Genomic DNA, 16,413 nt, shown 5'->3' on the forward strand with positions numbered 1-16,413 from the left:
TTGGTTCCAGCCAATCTTTAAACAAACCATTCATATCACCCCAGACAGCTATGTGACAAGACACCTGCTTTGCCCCAGGAGCAGGATTTTAAACCCTTCTTCACTCACTGGTTAGCAATACCAGAGTGAAAGGTACAGTCATACAGATAGAAGTGGGAATTGTCTAATATTTTTATGAACTGTTGCAACATACACAAGAATATGTGCAAGTAGCAAAAACAAATTCCACACCATGCACATTAAGGGGAAAACAGACACAGAAGCTTTGACATTTAGTAAATGTATAGCCAAGAATAGACCCAGCCTAAGAGCTTGGCTTTGCATACGATTCAGCTTCCCATTCCCAGTTCAGGTGGTAGTAAGAGTAAATCCAGTTCAAACACGTAATTATGAGTTATGGGAAAGGAAAATAGAAATCTATGGGCATGGTTCAAAGTCCAATGAAGTCAAGAGAAGGACAGCCACTGACTTAAATGGGCTGTGGATCAGGCTCAGTGTGGGGAATTTACACAGTCCATGGATTTCAGATCCCCCATACATTTTATCCTTGCCTTTTTACCCCATAATTGTTTTAATTTTTAAAGTCAAATGGAATTACTGTACACTGAACTTACATCAGCTGAAGTTTCTAGCCCTTCTGGTTATAAAGAAAACCTTCCAGATAAGGCCCAATACATCAGTACTTAACAGTAGCCAGACAACCTCAAACAGCAGCTCTAACAGATGAGTGAATTCCCCCATCTTAATAGGATGTTAACTCTGAACCCTACTGAACAAGCCTCTGGGAACACAATGGAGCTGTGCTGCCATGAAGCAAGTCCAACAGTAATAACTATAATTAATAATGCCAATTTAACATTGTTGGAAGTTTATTGACATCATTGGTTATGCAAGCTATTATCATGGCCCAAATTCAATCAAATTCCTTTATTAAATCTAAAGGCCAAATGGTATTTGTACATTGCACTAAACATGTCTAAAAGCCTAAATAATAAGCAATTACATCCACATAGTAACACACATTCATAAGCATTCTCATGAAAGTGTTATACCAATAAAATAAAAACCAGCAGGATCTTATTAAAGGGGAAAAGGCAAAATACCACATTTATTGTGAATATAGAAAGAATCATAGTAAGCAGTTAGTTATAGTTATAACATTCCATTCAATCTCATATTTATTCACACATTCATTCATACACACACACACACACACACACAGGTTCTGCAAGGTTGTTATCATAGTTACCAGCCTTAGAGTTGCTCATGCCAAGCCACTGGCCAGGTGGCCTGGACATGAGGAGGGAGCAGGGCCTTGTCAGATGCTCATCTGATGCTCCTGGAAGTTGGTTTGCAGAATCAGACCCCAAAGTTCTCACTTTCTAGAGTCCATTTTTACAGGAATTTCTTCCTATGCCAGTCTATGGGAATTGCTTCATCATGCTGTTGCTGAATCAATCAGCAGATAGCACATTCCTGACGGCTCCGTGCTGCTAGATGTTATCTTGTTCTTTGGTTCTCCCATTCTTGAGGCTGTTGGGTGGATTCCAGTCTGCCCTCCGGGGGTCCTCTGGTTATTTCCACTTGACGCCTTCTTCAGCCGATGGACACTGGATTCTTAGGCTGGCACCTCCCTGATCATTCAGTTATTATCCACACCAAGCATCCATCCACATACATCCTCTATTTCTATTTTAATCACAATTGTTAATACAACAAAAGGGCGGGGAGTCTCTGGGTGCTGTTTCTGTTGTTACAGAGTATTGCTTTGAGTCTCTCTCTGTGTGAATTGCTTTGAGAACAGACTCTGTCTTAGAATGTACTAACACAATTAGCAGCTTGCAAGTTTCACATATAGAGGGACAGAAACAGTACCAAAAACCAAAGAGACCTCTTAATTAGTAATACCCTGGAATTTAAAACTATGGGGAATCAAAGTCATTTGTGATTTTAATACAGAACTTCTTTAATATGATTCAACAAAAGGATCAGTTCCAGGGATAACCCTCTCCTCCTGGCTTGCTCCAGTATGACCAGATAAGTTCTGATAATACCCCTCACAAGCCGTATACACTAACAAATAAGTGATGTCATAATGAGTTACAATCTTAGCTAAACCCAGGTTTTGGCCAGGTTAGGGTTGATCCCTTTCCTGGTCTTGGCTAAAACAAAATATGGCAATTTGATCTTTCTCCAAGATAATGTTGGGGCATCACAATCCTCCTTTCTTGTTCAAGCTAGGTAGAACCAGTCGTAAGAAAAGGGTCCTAATTATTATCAACCACATTTTGAGCTCAAAGAAAAGGAGTACTTGTGGCATTTTTACAATTTATCTTGCCAATTGCATGGTTACCTATATTTTCAAAGCCTTTCCCATGGCTGCTAAAACACCTTTATTTCCCTTAAATAACAAAACATTATCCTTTAAGAAGCTATGCTAATTTAACCCTTTATGTACCCATCTAATCCTACAAATGTAAACATTAGTAACTATTTCATTGCGGATTTGCTTAACAGAACCATCCAGCTCATGTGCTTAGTGCTTATCCACTGAGCCATTCTTCTGAAAGAACATCCCCCTGAAATAAAGTTGCAGGATTTCAAAATGTAACCACTTTAAAATCAAATATTTGATTTAACATTAACATTATTTTATTTTTGTCCTCAGCTAGAACCTCCTCCCTTTAAAGGAGGAATCTTGGTTTACCAGAGGAAAAAATACATTGAGGAGGGGAGGGAAACCCCAGTGCCCAGGCAAATATTGAAACTATTTGCCCTAGTTGTTTTAGGGAGCTTAATCCCCATTAAGGCTAAAAGAAATTAGTGAGAAGGAGCTATTATTTCATCTAGTCCATTCCTTGCCAACTGAAGACTGCTCTCTGATGTACGTTTCCCAGTTTTGTCTAGTCTTAAGCAACGGGACAGCCACAATTTAGTGGACTTACCTCAGATCATATCATTAGAAATTTCCCCCTGATATTCTGCCTCAAAATTCCCTTTAATAGAATTCCATTATTGTTATTTTTACTCCTAAACAATTCCTCTCCCTTAGTGTTTACTCCTACAGACAACCAGAGGCAGTTATCATGTCATCCCTTAGACCATGCCTACACTGTTGTGGCTAGAACAACACAGCTACAGCTGTGCCGTTGTAGTGTAGATGCTTCCTACATCCCCAGAAAGGGTTTTTCCTTCAATATAGTTAATCCCCACTCCACGAATTCGTCCTTCAACCTAGCTGCTCCAACAGCGAGGAAGAGGTCAACCTAAGTACCTGAGCCTCACACAGGGCACTACATTTTTCACACCCCTAAGCCACAAGCCAGGTCAATCTAATTTTTAGGTGGAGACCAGCCTGCCCAATTAGTCTGCATTTAGCTGCGTTGCTCAGCAAGAGCCAGAAAAGAATCCTACGGCTGTTACAATGCCCTCCCTCCCCACAAGTCCCCCACTTCCTAGAGAGGTTGTTTTTGCTCTGGGTACTTCACAGATTTCTAGGAGAAGCCGGTGGACAATTTTCAAGGATTCAGCATTTTTCACCCAGCTCCACTTCTTGGTTACTTGATGTAAATAAGCTCACTCCTAAATGCAGCTCTTGTTAGTAGAGCACCACCTGACTATTCAAGTATGAAAACAATTTTCAGGTCAAGGAAACAAGAACTGGCTAAGCAGCCACTGCTCATTTAAAAAGGGAAAAATAAAAGTTGCCTTGTTTTCTTCCTAAGGCGTGTCTTTGAAAAGCATTTTCACTCCCTGCCCCCAACCTGCTTCTTTATCTGTAGCTCTCACACACACACTCTGACACAGTGCCCTGGCTGCACAGAGAGACGGAAGCTGCTGGAAACATGGCTGGTGATTTAATTTTGCTTGCTGCAGTATCCCTTCTTTCAGCCTGCCAGCAAAGTAAGGCCTGTGGGGTTTTGTGGCTGGGGCTGAGGGATAGTTTCCATGGATCCTAGAACACTGGAGATATTTTATACTAAGCTAGTTTTCTTGTCACTTGAGTGTCTGAGAATTCATAAAAAAAGTTGTCACCAACTGGAGCATTAGGTACCCCTTCTCTGTCCTCTGAAGAGGATGTGGTACAGGGAGACAGATTACCTTGCTAGGGAGTGGGCGGGGGGGTTACAATTTTTCCCTTTTATGTTTTGTTTGTAGATTTTTGGGATTGTTAAACTGTTGCTAGAGAGTTTGCAAGCTGATGCAGACTCATCCTTCTGCTATGTTCTGCGCTGGCTTCGGGTTTTTTAGACACTTACACAGCTTGAATCCTCAAACTACCAACTCCTAAAATCACATTCTTGAAGCCTTGAGCCAAAAGCTCTTTTAAAAACTGTCCCCTCAAGCAGATGGCAAAGTATCTAATATCAGAAAGGAAAAAGGACAAAACCTATTAAGTTACAAAGAAGGCACTTGCAGCATGTGGATGTTTCATAATATCCTCTCATCAGGGGTTCCTAAATATATAGATTTATTTTATCCACTGTGGAAATACTTCTTAGATTCACATACAGTATGTGGCTTTCCCACCACTTTGCAAACTACAGCTATAGTAGATAAATGGAACGGGAGAAAGAAGAACGACAATAGTGTGATTAGATATGGTACAGTGACAGCATTTTCAACACTGGCAATTGTTTTCCTTCAGATAATATGGTTGTGTCTACAGCAAGCCATAGGATATATATGCTGTATGGGTTGAAGGAGGACTAAGCCTGAGATAAGGAGCAGAGGTTCAAGTTTACGGCTTTGTCAGTACTTGTAAGCTGACTGCTTTGTCTGCAGCAATGCCAACTCTTTATATTTGGTGTTTTCTTAAAGCCCCAGTTCCTGGGTCATGTCATTCATTACAAAAAAAGTTTCTAATTTGGGGAGAAAAGCTTAAAAATGTGAACCCTCAAGATTAAATAACCAGAAGCCAAATAAAAAGAACCCAACAATTATTATTTTTAAAAATCTCATGACTTGAGGGGGGCCTGGCTCATGATTTTTGAATGTTTGAAGTTGGCAACACTGCTTTCATTCTTGAGTTGCGTGTGCCAGATGGGGCTCTCCCGAACAACCTATGTGGCTGTTAGCACAGCATTTATCTCCTGCGACAGTATTTACCATGAGCTTCCATGAAAGTTCATCCTGCTGCAAGGGCTGCTGTGCTTTACACTGTTTAAAGTGAAAACAGGAAGAAATGTGACAAGGAAGGGCAAAGAGCTGCTGCCGAAAAAGTGAATACATTCTGAAAACTCTAAAACACAGGGGCTACATCGACACTAGAAATGCCACAGTGACACAGTTGCAGCACTGCAGGTGAGCTGCTATAACACTGTCTTGTAGCCACGACAGTAACAGAAGGGAGTAAATCCCTCCCTTCAACAAGCGATAATTAGGTTGGCAGAAGAATCATGTTGACCTAGTGGTGTCTATACAGGGGTACTTAGATCAGTTTAACTGTATCATCTGATCAATCAGGGTGATTTGTCACAGCACCGAGGGTGTGGTTAGGTCAACTGAACTTTATAATAAAGACCCACCCAGAGTCGGTGAGGTTAATCAGAAAATCCAGCCCTGCCCAAGCCTCTGCTCTTCCGTGTATTCTGTTAAAGTGGCAGTGTAAGAACCTGTTACAACCAGTTCTGGTAGTGGGAGCAGCCCATTGTCCAAATGTTTGACAGCTGTCAGCACAAGACACCTAGCTATTAAACATCTAGTGGCTTGTCTGCACTCCCATTTATTCCATTACATGTACAGTTCTGTGCTGGGAGTGAACAACTAGGCAATAAGACCCCTCTGCAGCAGCGCTGGAAGCTATGCTTCACCTTACAACGGCTAGAGGCGTGGTAGGACAAACTTTCAGCCTCCCAGAATCACATGGGTATTCAAGGAACCAGGCTGGGCCACGGATTAAGCCAAGCAAGAAGTGGTCTGTGATGGAATGAGCAAGCAGAAACCTTGCACCAAGTGGGTTTCCAGCAATGTCTTAGTTTTTAAGAAGAAAAGGAGTACTTGTGGCACCTTAGAGACTAACCAATTTATTTGAGCATGAGCTTTCGTGAGCTACAGCTCACTTCATCAGATGCATGCCGTGGAAACTCTAGCAGACTTTATATATACACAGAGAATATGAAAAAATACCTCCTCCCACCCCACTGTCCAGCTGGTAATAGCTTATCTAAAGTGATCACCAGGTGGGCCATTTCCAGCACAAATCCAGGTTTTCTCACCCTCCACCCCCCCCCACACAGATTCACTCTCCTGCTGGTGATAGCCCATCCAAAGTGACAACTCTTTACACAATGTGCATGATAATAAAGTTGGGCCATTTCCTGCACAAATCCAGGTTCTCTCACCCCCTCACCCCCCTCCCGAAAACCAGACACACAAACTCACTATCCTGCTGGTAATAGCTCATCCAAAGTGACCATTCTCCCTATAATATGCATAATTAAGGTGGGCCATTTCCAGCACAAATCCAGGTTTTCTCGCATCCCCCCCACCCCCATACACACACAAACTCACTCTCCTGCTGGTAAAACCCCTTCAAAACTGACCACTCTCCAAGTTTAAATCCAAGTTAAACCAGAACATCTGGGGCGGGGGTAGGAAAAAACAAGAGGAAATAGGCTACCTTGCATAATGACTTAGCCACTCCCAGTCTCTATTTAAGCCTAAATTAATAGTATCCAATTTGCAAATGAATTCCAATTCAGCAGTTTCTCGCTGGAGTCTGGATTTGAAGTTTTTTTGTTTTAAGATAGCGACCTTCATGTCTGTGATTGCGTGACCAGAGAGATTGAAGTGTTCTCCGACTGGTTTATGAATGTTATAATTCTTGACATCTGATTTGTGTCCATTTATTCTTTTACGTAGAGACTGTCCAGTTTGACCAATGTACATGGCAGAGGGGCATTGCTGGCACATGATGACATATATCACATTGGTGGATGTGCAGGTGAACGAGCCTCTGATAGTGTGGCTGATGTTATTAGGCCCTGTGATGGTGTCCCCTGAATAGGTATGTGGGCACAATTGGCAACGGGCTTTGTTGCAAGGATAAGTTCCTGGGTTAGTGGTTCTGTTGTGTGGTATGTGGTTGTTGGTGAGTATTTGCTTCAGGTTGCGGGGCTGTCTGTAGGCAAGGACTGGCCTGTCTCCCAAGATTTGTGAGAGTGTTGGGTCATCCTTTAGGATAGGTTGTAGATCCTTAATAATGCGTTGGAGGGGTTTTAGTTGGGGGCTGAAGGTGACGGCTAGTGGCGTTCTGTTATTTTCTTTGTTAGGCCTGTCCTGTAGTAGGTAACTTCTGGGAACTCTTCTGGCTCTATCAATCTGTTTCTTTACTTCTGCAGGTGGGTATTGTAGTTGTAAGAAAGCTTGACAGAGATCTTGTAGGTGTTTGTCTCTGTCTGAGGGGTTGGAGCAAATGCGGTTGTATCGCAGAGCTTGGCTGTAGACGATGGATCGTGTGGTGTGGTCAGGGTGAAAGCTGGAGGCATGCAGGTAGGAATAGCGGTCAGTAGGTTTCTGGTATAGGGTGGTGTTTATGTGACCATTGTTTATTAGCACTGTAGTGTCCAGGAAGTGGATCTCTTGTGTGGACTGGACCAGGCTGAGGTTGGTGGTGGGATGGAAATTGTTGAAATCATGGTGGAATTCCTCAAGGGCTTCTTTTCCATGGGTCCAGATGATGAAGATGTCATCAATATAGCGCAAGTAGAGTAGGGGCTTTAGGGGACGAGAGCTGAGGAAGCGTTGTTCTAAATCAGCCATAAAAATGTTGGCATACTGTGGGGCCATGCGGGTACCCATAGCAGTGCCGCTGATCTGAAGGTATACATTGTCCCCAAATGTGAAATAGTTATGGGTAAGGACAAAGTCACAAAGTTCAGCCACCAGGTTAGCCGTGACATTATCGGGGATAGTGTTCCTGACGGCTTGTAGTCCATCTTTGTGTGGAATGTTGGTGTAGAGGGCTTCTACATCCATAGTGGCCAGGATGGTGTTATCAGGAAGATCACCGATGGATTGATGTTTCCTTAGGAAGTCAGTGGTGTCTCGAAGGTAGCTGGGAGTGCTGGTAGCGTAGGGCCTGAGGAGGGAGTCTACATAGCCAGACAATCCTGCTGTCAGGGTGCCAATGCCTGAGATGATGGGGCGCCCAGGATTTCCAGGTTTATGGATCTTGGGTAGTAGATAGAATATCCCAGGTCGGGGTTCCAGGGGTGTGTCTGTGCGGATTTGATCTTGTGCTTTTTCAGGAAGTTTCTTGAGCAAATGCTGTAGTTGCTTTTGGTAACTCTCAGTGGGATCATAGGGTAATGGCTTGTAGAAACTCGTGTTGGAGAGCTGCCGAGCAGCCTCTTGTTCATATTCCGACCTATTCATGATGACAACAGCACTTCCTGTCAGCCTTTTTGATTATGATGTCAGAGTTGTTTCTGAGGCTGTGCATGGCATTGTGTTCTGCACGGCTGAGGTTATGGGGCAAGTGATGCTGCTTTTCCACAATTTCAGCCCGTGCACGTCGGCGGAAGCACTCTATGTAGAAGTCCAGTCTGCTGTTTCGACCTTCAGGAGGAGTCCACCTAGAATCCCTCTTTCTGTAGTGTTGGTAGGGAGGTCTCTGTGGATTAGTATGTTGTTCAGAGGTATTTTGGAAATATTCCTTGAGTCGGAGACGTCGAAAATAGGATTCTAGGTCACCACAGAACTGTATCATGTTCGTGGGGGTGGAGGGGCAGAAGGAAAGGCCCCGAGATAGAACAGCTGCTTCTGCTGGGTTGAGAGTATAGTTGGATAGGTTAACAATATTGCTAGGTGGATTGAGGGAACCATTGCTGTGGCCCCTTGTAGCATGTAGTAGTTTAGAAAGTTTAGTGTCCTTTTTCTTTTGTAGAGAAGCAAAGTGTGCGTTGTAAATGGCTTGTCTAGTTTTAGTAAAATCCAGCCACGAGGAAGTGGAAGTGGAAGTGTGTGGGGGGGTGGAGGGTGAGAAAACCTGGATTTGTGCTGGAAATGGCCCACCTGGTGATCACTTTAGATAAGCTATTACCAGCTGGACAGTGGGGTGGGAGGAGGTATTTTTTCATATTCTTTGTGTATATATAAAGTCTGCTACAGTTTCCACGGGCATGCATCCGATGAAGTGAGCTGTAGCTCACGAAAGCTCATGCTCAAATAAATTGGTTAGTCTCTAAGGTGCCACAAGTACTCCTTTTCTTTTTGCGAATACAGACTAACACGGCTGTTACTCTGAAACCTTTCATTAGTTTTTAAGACTTGCTGCAGGAGAGAGAAGGGGAGGTTTTACAGACCCATTAGAAAAACTAGTGGGGCTCCAGACTGAAGTAGAATGAATTTGAGTCATGGCTGCTTGGAGATGATTCTGTAGAGAGAATAGATACAGTGTCCCCTTTCCTGTGTTTTATTTGGTGCCTAATATCCTTTTATCTGCATCCAGTCAGGTGCTACTATGAGGCATCTGATTTGTTTTCAAATCAAGAATAGTTTAACACACCATTGACTGTGATACAAATGACTGATTTTACACTGTGCATGATTTTTGCACCAGGAATAAGACATCTGAGGTGCTGTCCCTTGTACATAAGCTTTGTGCTATATTTTCATAGCAAGGAGACAGTCTTGCTAAATGTGACTGCCAGCTGAAATCAGAAAAAGACCAACTCAAGCATACTTCTCAGCTAATAGATGTGACTGGAGTCCAGTGGTTGAAGTCGATTGGATTTGTGCTGGATTGTAATCCAAGGGGTTAAACTAGGGTATATAAAACTGCTTTCATTTCTATTTGCTTTCAAAGAGTTAAGATGCAAATTCTAACTGGTGAAAAAAGTATATGTGGTAACTTGTTCCACCGCAGCTGAGGCCTCATGTCACCTACTGTATAATTCAAAGCATCTAGATGCATCTTCTCTTTTAAGAAAGAAGCGATGTAAATTCTCCAGTAAAAAAAAAAATGGTTACAACTGGTTTTCAAAGGGAAAAGCAACTTCCTGTCTGTCTGCAAAAGATAGCAAGTTATGAAAATTGTAGTTGGGTAGGTATAAAGTTACTCGCTTCTTTCAGGGGGCATATAAACCCCAATCTCACCGTCCTGAGTTAGGCAAAGATCCCACTGAGTTTGGTGGAAGCTTTTCCCGATTAAGGAATGGGCCATTGTCAGTGCAGTATGATCACAAGAGTCTGGATTTTTGCCCATGGTGAGCCAAATTCACCCCGTAAGATTTCACTGAAGCCTCTTAAACCCAACTATAACTAGAGGCTTGTTAAACCACCAGTGGCAAGTGTACACTTTATTACAGCTAAGGCCTTGTCTGTACTAGAGCACATTTCAGCTGGCTGTACTGCACCAGCTGAGGCACAAAATTCCATGCTAGCCGCCCTAAATAGGCTGAGATTTTTCCCTGAGTCCATACCAAGGTTGTTCTAAACCAGTTTGGGTATGATGGGCTGCTCAGCTGGCCAACTTCCTTTATTTCATCAGCTGAGAATCCTGTCCCAGCCTGATAATGCCCCCCGGCTCAAAGTACAGCCTGGGGACCAACCAGCTATGGTTTGCTAGCTGCAGATGGTGGTCCAATGAAACATGTGGTCTGTCAAATTGGCCCTTGCAGCTCATGAACCAAGTAGGGTTTGGTGGCTCTAAGTAGCAGCAGGAGGAAGAGAGCATTTTGAGTGGGTGGTAAGGGAAGGGCCAGAGGGAGACCTTTTGAAAATTCCCTTCCCCACCCCCCCGAAATATTTCAAAAAGTGGCCATCTTGTCCCCCTGAGCACAATTACCCTGAAATATGCTCCTCTGCCTCCTCTAATGCCACCCTCCCCCTCTAAAAGAATTCTGTGGTAGTGAATCACAGCTTGGTCATCAGCTACAATGTAAATGAAGGCGCATTAATGGAGGCAGAGAGGCCTTTCTAGAGGGGAATCCTGTACAAGGTCTGGCAAACCTGCCTTACAGTGAGACTCAAGAAGCTCAGTCTAGTTAGTTTATCCAGAAGAAGGTTATGGGGTGATTTGATCATGGTTTATAATTAAGGTTACGATTTGGTCCCAGATTCTGTGACTTTAACAGATGTGCATGGACTTCTTTGGCTTCAGCTTCAGCCCCGGGGCTCTGGCTTCCGTGATTTATCATCCATTGCCTGTGCCTTTTACTAAAAATACCCGTGACAAAATCTTAACTTTATCTAGAATTACCTACACGGAGAGGAGATTTCAAATTGTAGAGGGCTGTGGACTAGTGGACAAATAACAAAATCCAATGGCTGGAAGTTGAAGCTAGACAAATTCAGTCTGGAAATAAGGTGCTCATTTTTTAACAATGAGGATAGTTAACCATCAGAATAATTTACCAAGGTCTGCGGTGGATTTTTCCAATCACTTGAAATCACCTTGAAGATTATCAGACTGAGAGTATCAGGTCATTCCTGAACCAGAGCCTCCTACAGAACACCATGTTGTCCTGTCCTGTGGCCACTATTAAATAAATCAGATTTGCTTTTCTGCATGTTTAATTTTGTATCAAGTATGACCTGGCCATCTCCATCAAAATCTGATAAACTTTTTAAATAAGATTCACGTTTCTGAGCTGAAGGTGGCAATGAAAATAGATTTTAGGTACACACAGAGGAATGGAGATTATAGAAATACTGGTCACAGCTCCTTAGTTAAGACTTTTGCATTTACAGCAGATATTTAGTCTATTTGTAGTAATAATTGATAATAATAATTAATAATAATAATAATAATACCTCTTATGTAATACTGCCTAGCTCATGTATAGCACTTCCGCAATAGATCTCAAAGTGTTTTACAAAAGAGGTGAGTAGAACTCATTTTATAGCTGAGGCCACTGCGGCACAGAGAGTTGAAGTGGCTTGCCCAAGATCACCCTCTAGCAAAGCCAGGCATAGAACCCAGGTCTGAGTCTTAGCTCAATGTGCTATCCCCAGGGCCACATAAAGGGTAGGTCTGAATGACACCTGGGAGCATGCTTCCTGATATGGGTAGATAGACACATGCAACCTCTGCTTGAGCTAGTGTGATAAAAACAACAGTCAGGCAGTGGCCTGCCTGAGCTCAGCCCATGTTACTCCTGGCTTGGCTATGCTGCTATTTTTAGCATGCTAGTTGGAGCAGAGCTAGCCCACATCTGTAGCCCTGCACTGGGAAGTACACTCCCAACTGCAGTGCAGGCATACCCAAAATTACAGCACTTACTCGGAGTACAAAATGAATTGCTATGGATGGATGTGAAATACATGTGTGTACACACTCAAAATACTAACCATTGCCAAATGTATCAAAACACATTTGGTACCCAGCTCTTGTTTCCAAAATATGTAACGTTTTCTCTCTCAAAGGTTATACAGCGGAGTCGCATCTTACACGGGGGTTAGGTTCTAAAGTCAGCGCGTAAGGTAAAAATCGCATATAGTCAAAATTACCCTTGAAAAATCCCTTAAATCGCCCATAAAGTACAGTATACTGTACATGGTTGTGTACACAACCCTGTACAGTAATATGTATAAACATATAAAGTATACAGTAATGTACAGTATATAATAAAGAATACATATGCAAAATATAATTTTACAATACTGTATTTTTAATTACAGGAGGTAATTACAGGGGAGTTGTCAGGGCTTGATGTCGATCCAGGAGATGGAGGCGACGGAGAGCTTGGGTGATGAGAGCGAGTAGTAGACGAAGTGGTTGGCTCTGGTTCAGCTCAAGAAGTTGATTGCATAGGCTCATCTGCTGCTGGTTGTTTTTCCCTTGAAAAACATGGTGATCGGCAACTGTAGCTGTTGTCTCTTGAGCTTCTCAAACATTTTTTGATACGGTCTCAAATAATCTGTAATATGACATGTGATTTTGAGGCTTTGTTCCAGAGGGATCGTATTCAGAAGTTAAATCATTCAAGTGTTTCGCTGCTTGGAACACTTCAGCAAATTTATGAAGATTCCAACCTGCTGGCTCTTCCTGTTCATCGTCATCATCTTAGCCTTCTGTAGACTATTTTATTAGTTCCTCTAACTCTTCGTTAATCAATGTTTCTCTATGGCTCTCAATTCTTCAATTTCTTCCTCAAGAACATTGACGAAGCCATCACCACCCACTTGCGTGGCCACTTGAACAATGAGTTTCACTTCATCAATGGTTGGGAAACCCTTAAAATCATTCACACGTTCTTTCCATAGGTTTCGCCAACATGCTTTGACTGTTTCAGGCTTGACTGCATCCATTGCCTGTTTAATATAAGTGATGCAGTCGGCAATGTTGAAGGACTTCCAACACTCCATCACATTAAGATTGGGATCAGCATCCATAGCGCTACGCATCCGTGAGAACGTAAGCCTCGTGTACGTGAAACGGTGAATCACGCCTTGGTTGAGAGGTTGGAGGTGGTACTGGGGGGGGAGAAAGATGACTTCAACGTCGTTATGCACAAACTGGAGTGCCGCAGGGTGGCCAGGAGCATTGTCTACAATCAGCAACAGTTTAAAGTCAAGTCCTTTCTCTTCGAGGTACCGCTTGACCTCTGGAATGAAACACTTGTGGAACCAATCCAGTAATAATGCTGCCGTCACCCAAGCCTTTTTACTTGATTGTCAGAACACAGGCAGGAGATTTTTGTTCTTGCCTTTTAGGGCATGGGGATTTGCAGCCCTGTAGAGCAAGCCCGGCTTTATTAAATGCCCAGCCACATTGCCACAAAACACAGTCACACAGTCTTTAGCTGCTTTGAAGCCAGGGGATTGTCTTTCTGATTTCCAAGTGTAAGTGCAGTTGGGCATTTTATTTTTCAAGAAGAGCCCAGTCTTGTCAGCATTAAAAACTTGTTCCGGAAGATAGCCCTTTTCTTCTATGATTTTCTTTAATTGTTTGGGGTAGGCTTTTGCTGCCTCTTCATTGGCAGATGAGCTTCACCAGTAGTCTGCACATTTTTGAGGTTGAAGCAGTTCCTAAAACTGTTAAGCCAACCTTGTCTGGCTTTGAATTCCTTCTCATCAGAAGGCTGTCCCTCTTCGGCGGGAGGTTTGAACAGCGCATAGCGGCTAAGAGCCTTTTCTCGCAACGTGTTGCCATTGATAGGCACACGTTTACAGTTCATGTCTTCCAGCCATAAGTTTAATGCCTTTTCAGTCTTCACTAAAGTCGTATCACGCACCTGGCTCATCAACTTAGCAGTTATTGGAGAACTTGATGCCATGGCTTGATGAATTCCTCTCTCGAATCTTGATGGCACGGATGCTAGATTCGTTGTGGCCATATTTACGCGCCACATTGGAGACCGACATACCATCTCTCAAAAAGTCCAACACAGCCAGTTTTTCCTCCAGCATTGGAACAGATCTGTTTCTTCGGTTGAGCACCAGATGAAGTAGTTGGCTTGCGTTTAGGGGACCATGTTGTACAAAAAAATATGTACAGTATCTTTAAACACTAGAATCACACTCAGCGCGGCGAGATGCTCAGACTATGAGAGGCATGCGGGAATCGAGACCGACTGAGGGAACAGCAGATTCATGTTTCCCATCTCATGCTCACTCTGGGGCATTGCTCATTAAGTGGACTGGTTGGCAGAATCGCCCGCGCTATTTACAGGTATCTTGTTATTTTTCTTTTTTTTTGCCGAGTGCATATAGTTGAATTTGCGTAAGTTAAATGCGCATATGATGCGACTCACCTGTATATTATTACCAAATTTAATACTACTACAGCACAAAAATGCAGGACCTTAGGGCTGGCTCCACATGGGTTAGGGTGGTGGGTGTGAAGTCACTAGCATAGTGCTTATGTAACCTTTGGGTGGGCTACAGTTGGCTTCATTGCCCTTCTCTAGTGTCTAAAAAACACAAGTCCCACAGAAAAGCACCTAGAGACCCAGAATTCAGTCACTGAGGTTTTTCACCAAGGATCATACAGGGTCAAACTCCTCACAGTCAAGTCCAAAAGAACAAAAGAAGTGAACTTAAGAATTAAGTACCAACTTTATAAAATCTTATGATAGAGGAAAAAAAATAACTTAATTTTTACAACATACCATGGCTACTCCATAAACCATATATATTATCTTCACAGTTCAACATTGTCAAGGTTCCTTCCCCACTCTGAACTCTAGGGTACAGACGTGGGGACCTGCATGAAAACCTCCTAAGCTTACTTTCACCAGCTTAGGTTAAAACTTCCCCAAGGTATAAATTAATTTTATCCTTTGACCCTGGATCTCCACTGCCACCACCAAACTTTAACTGGGTTTACTGGGAAACGTAGTTTGGACATGTCTTTCCCCCGCAAAATCCTCCCAACCCTTGCACCCTACTTCCTGGGGGAGGTTTGGTAAAAATCCTCACCAATTTGCATAGGTGACCACAGACCCAAACCCTTGGATCTGAGAACAATGAAAAAGCATTCAGTTTTCTTACAAGAAGACTTTTAATAGAAGTAAAGGAATCACCTCTGTAAAATCAGGATGGTAGATACCTTACAGGGTAATTAGATTCAAAACATAGAGAATCCCTCTAAGCAAAATCTTAAGTTACAAAAAAGACACACAGACAGGAATAGTCATTCTATTTAGCACAGTTCCTTTCTCAGCCATTTAAAGAAATCATAATCTAACACATACCTAGCTAGATTACTTACTAAAAGTTCTAAGACTCCATTCCTGTTCTATCCCTGGCAAAAGCAGCATACAGACAGACACAGACCCTTTGTTTCTCTCCCTCCTCCCAGCTTTTGAAAGTATCTTGTCTCCTCATTGGTCATTTTGGTCAGGTGCCAGCGAGGTTACCTTTAGCTTCTTAACCCTTTACAGGTGAGAGGATTTTTCCTGTGGCCAGGACGGATTTTAAAGGGGTTTACCCTTCCCTTTATATTTATGACAAATATAAAGAAAAATTAAACAGTCAGTGCCCACAGAAACAATGAGAAGAACTCAACAGTTCCCAAAAGCTTAGATTGAGTTCACCTGAGTCTCAGTTAGAGTCTGCCAAGTCAAAAGCAACATCTTCCCTCCACCTGCACGTAGAAATCTTCAGTTGAAATCCATGCAACTAGGGTGACCAGATGTCCAATTGTATAGGGAGAGTACCGATATTTGGGGCTCTTTCTTATATAGGCACCTCTTTCTTATATAGGCACCTTTTACCCGCCACCCCCATCCCGATTTTTCATACTTGCTATCTCAGACTCTCTCTCCTCCTCTTGCTTTCTCGGACTCTTTCTCCTCCTCTGCTGAAAGCAGCTAGTCAGCTAACTAATTAACCAACCACTCAGTTAAGTACATATCCCAACCCTCTGCCCCAGACCAGTGCCCCTTCCTGCACTCTGAACCCCTCATTTCTGGCTCAGCCCAGAGCCTGCACCCACAGCCTGAGCCCTCATCCCCACACATA

General features: G+C 42.9%; 1 protein-coding gene across 1 annotated transcript in view; it reads left to right on the top strand.

Moving 5' to 3' along the window:
* Positions 1-3,802: 3,802 nt before the first annotated feature.
* The window catches only part of MGST2 (microsomal glutathione S-transferase 2), a 32,732-nt gene continuing 20,121 nt past the window's right edge, over positions 3,803-16,413 (top strand). Inside the window, exon 1 of the mRNA XM_084626116.1 lies at positions 3,803-3,903. Within this exon, the coding sequence (XP_084482242.1) occupies positions 3,846-3,903 (58 nt within the window). The 5' untranslated portion in view covers positions 3,803-3,845. The remainder of the gene's footprint in view (positions 3,904-16,413) is intronic.

Source organism: Lepidochelys olivacea, assembly GCF_965140295.1.
Source record: "Lepidochelys olivacea isolate rLepOli2 genome assembly, chromosome: 4".
Lineage (NCBI taxonomy): Eukaryota > Metazoa > Chordata > Testudines > Cheloniidae > Lepidochelys > Lepidochelys olivacea.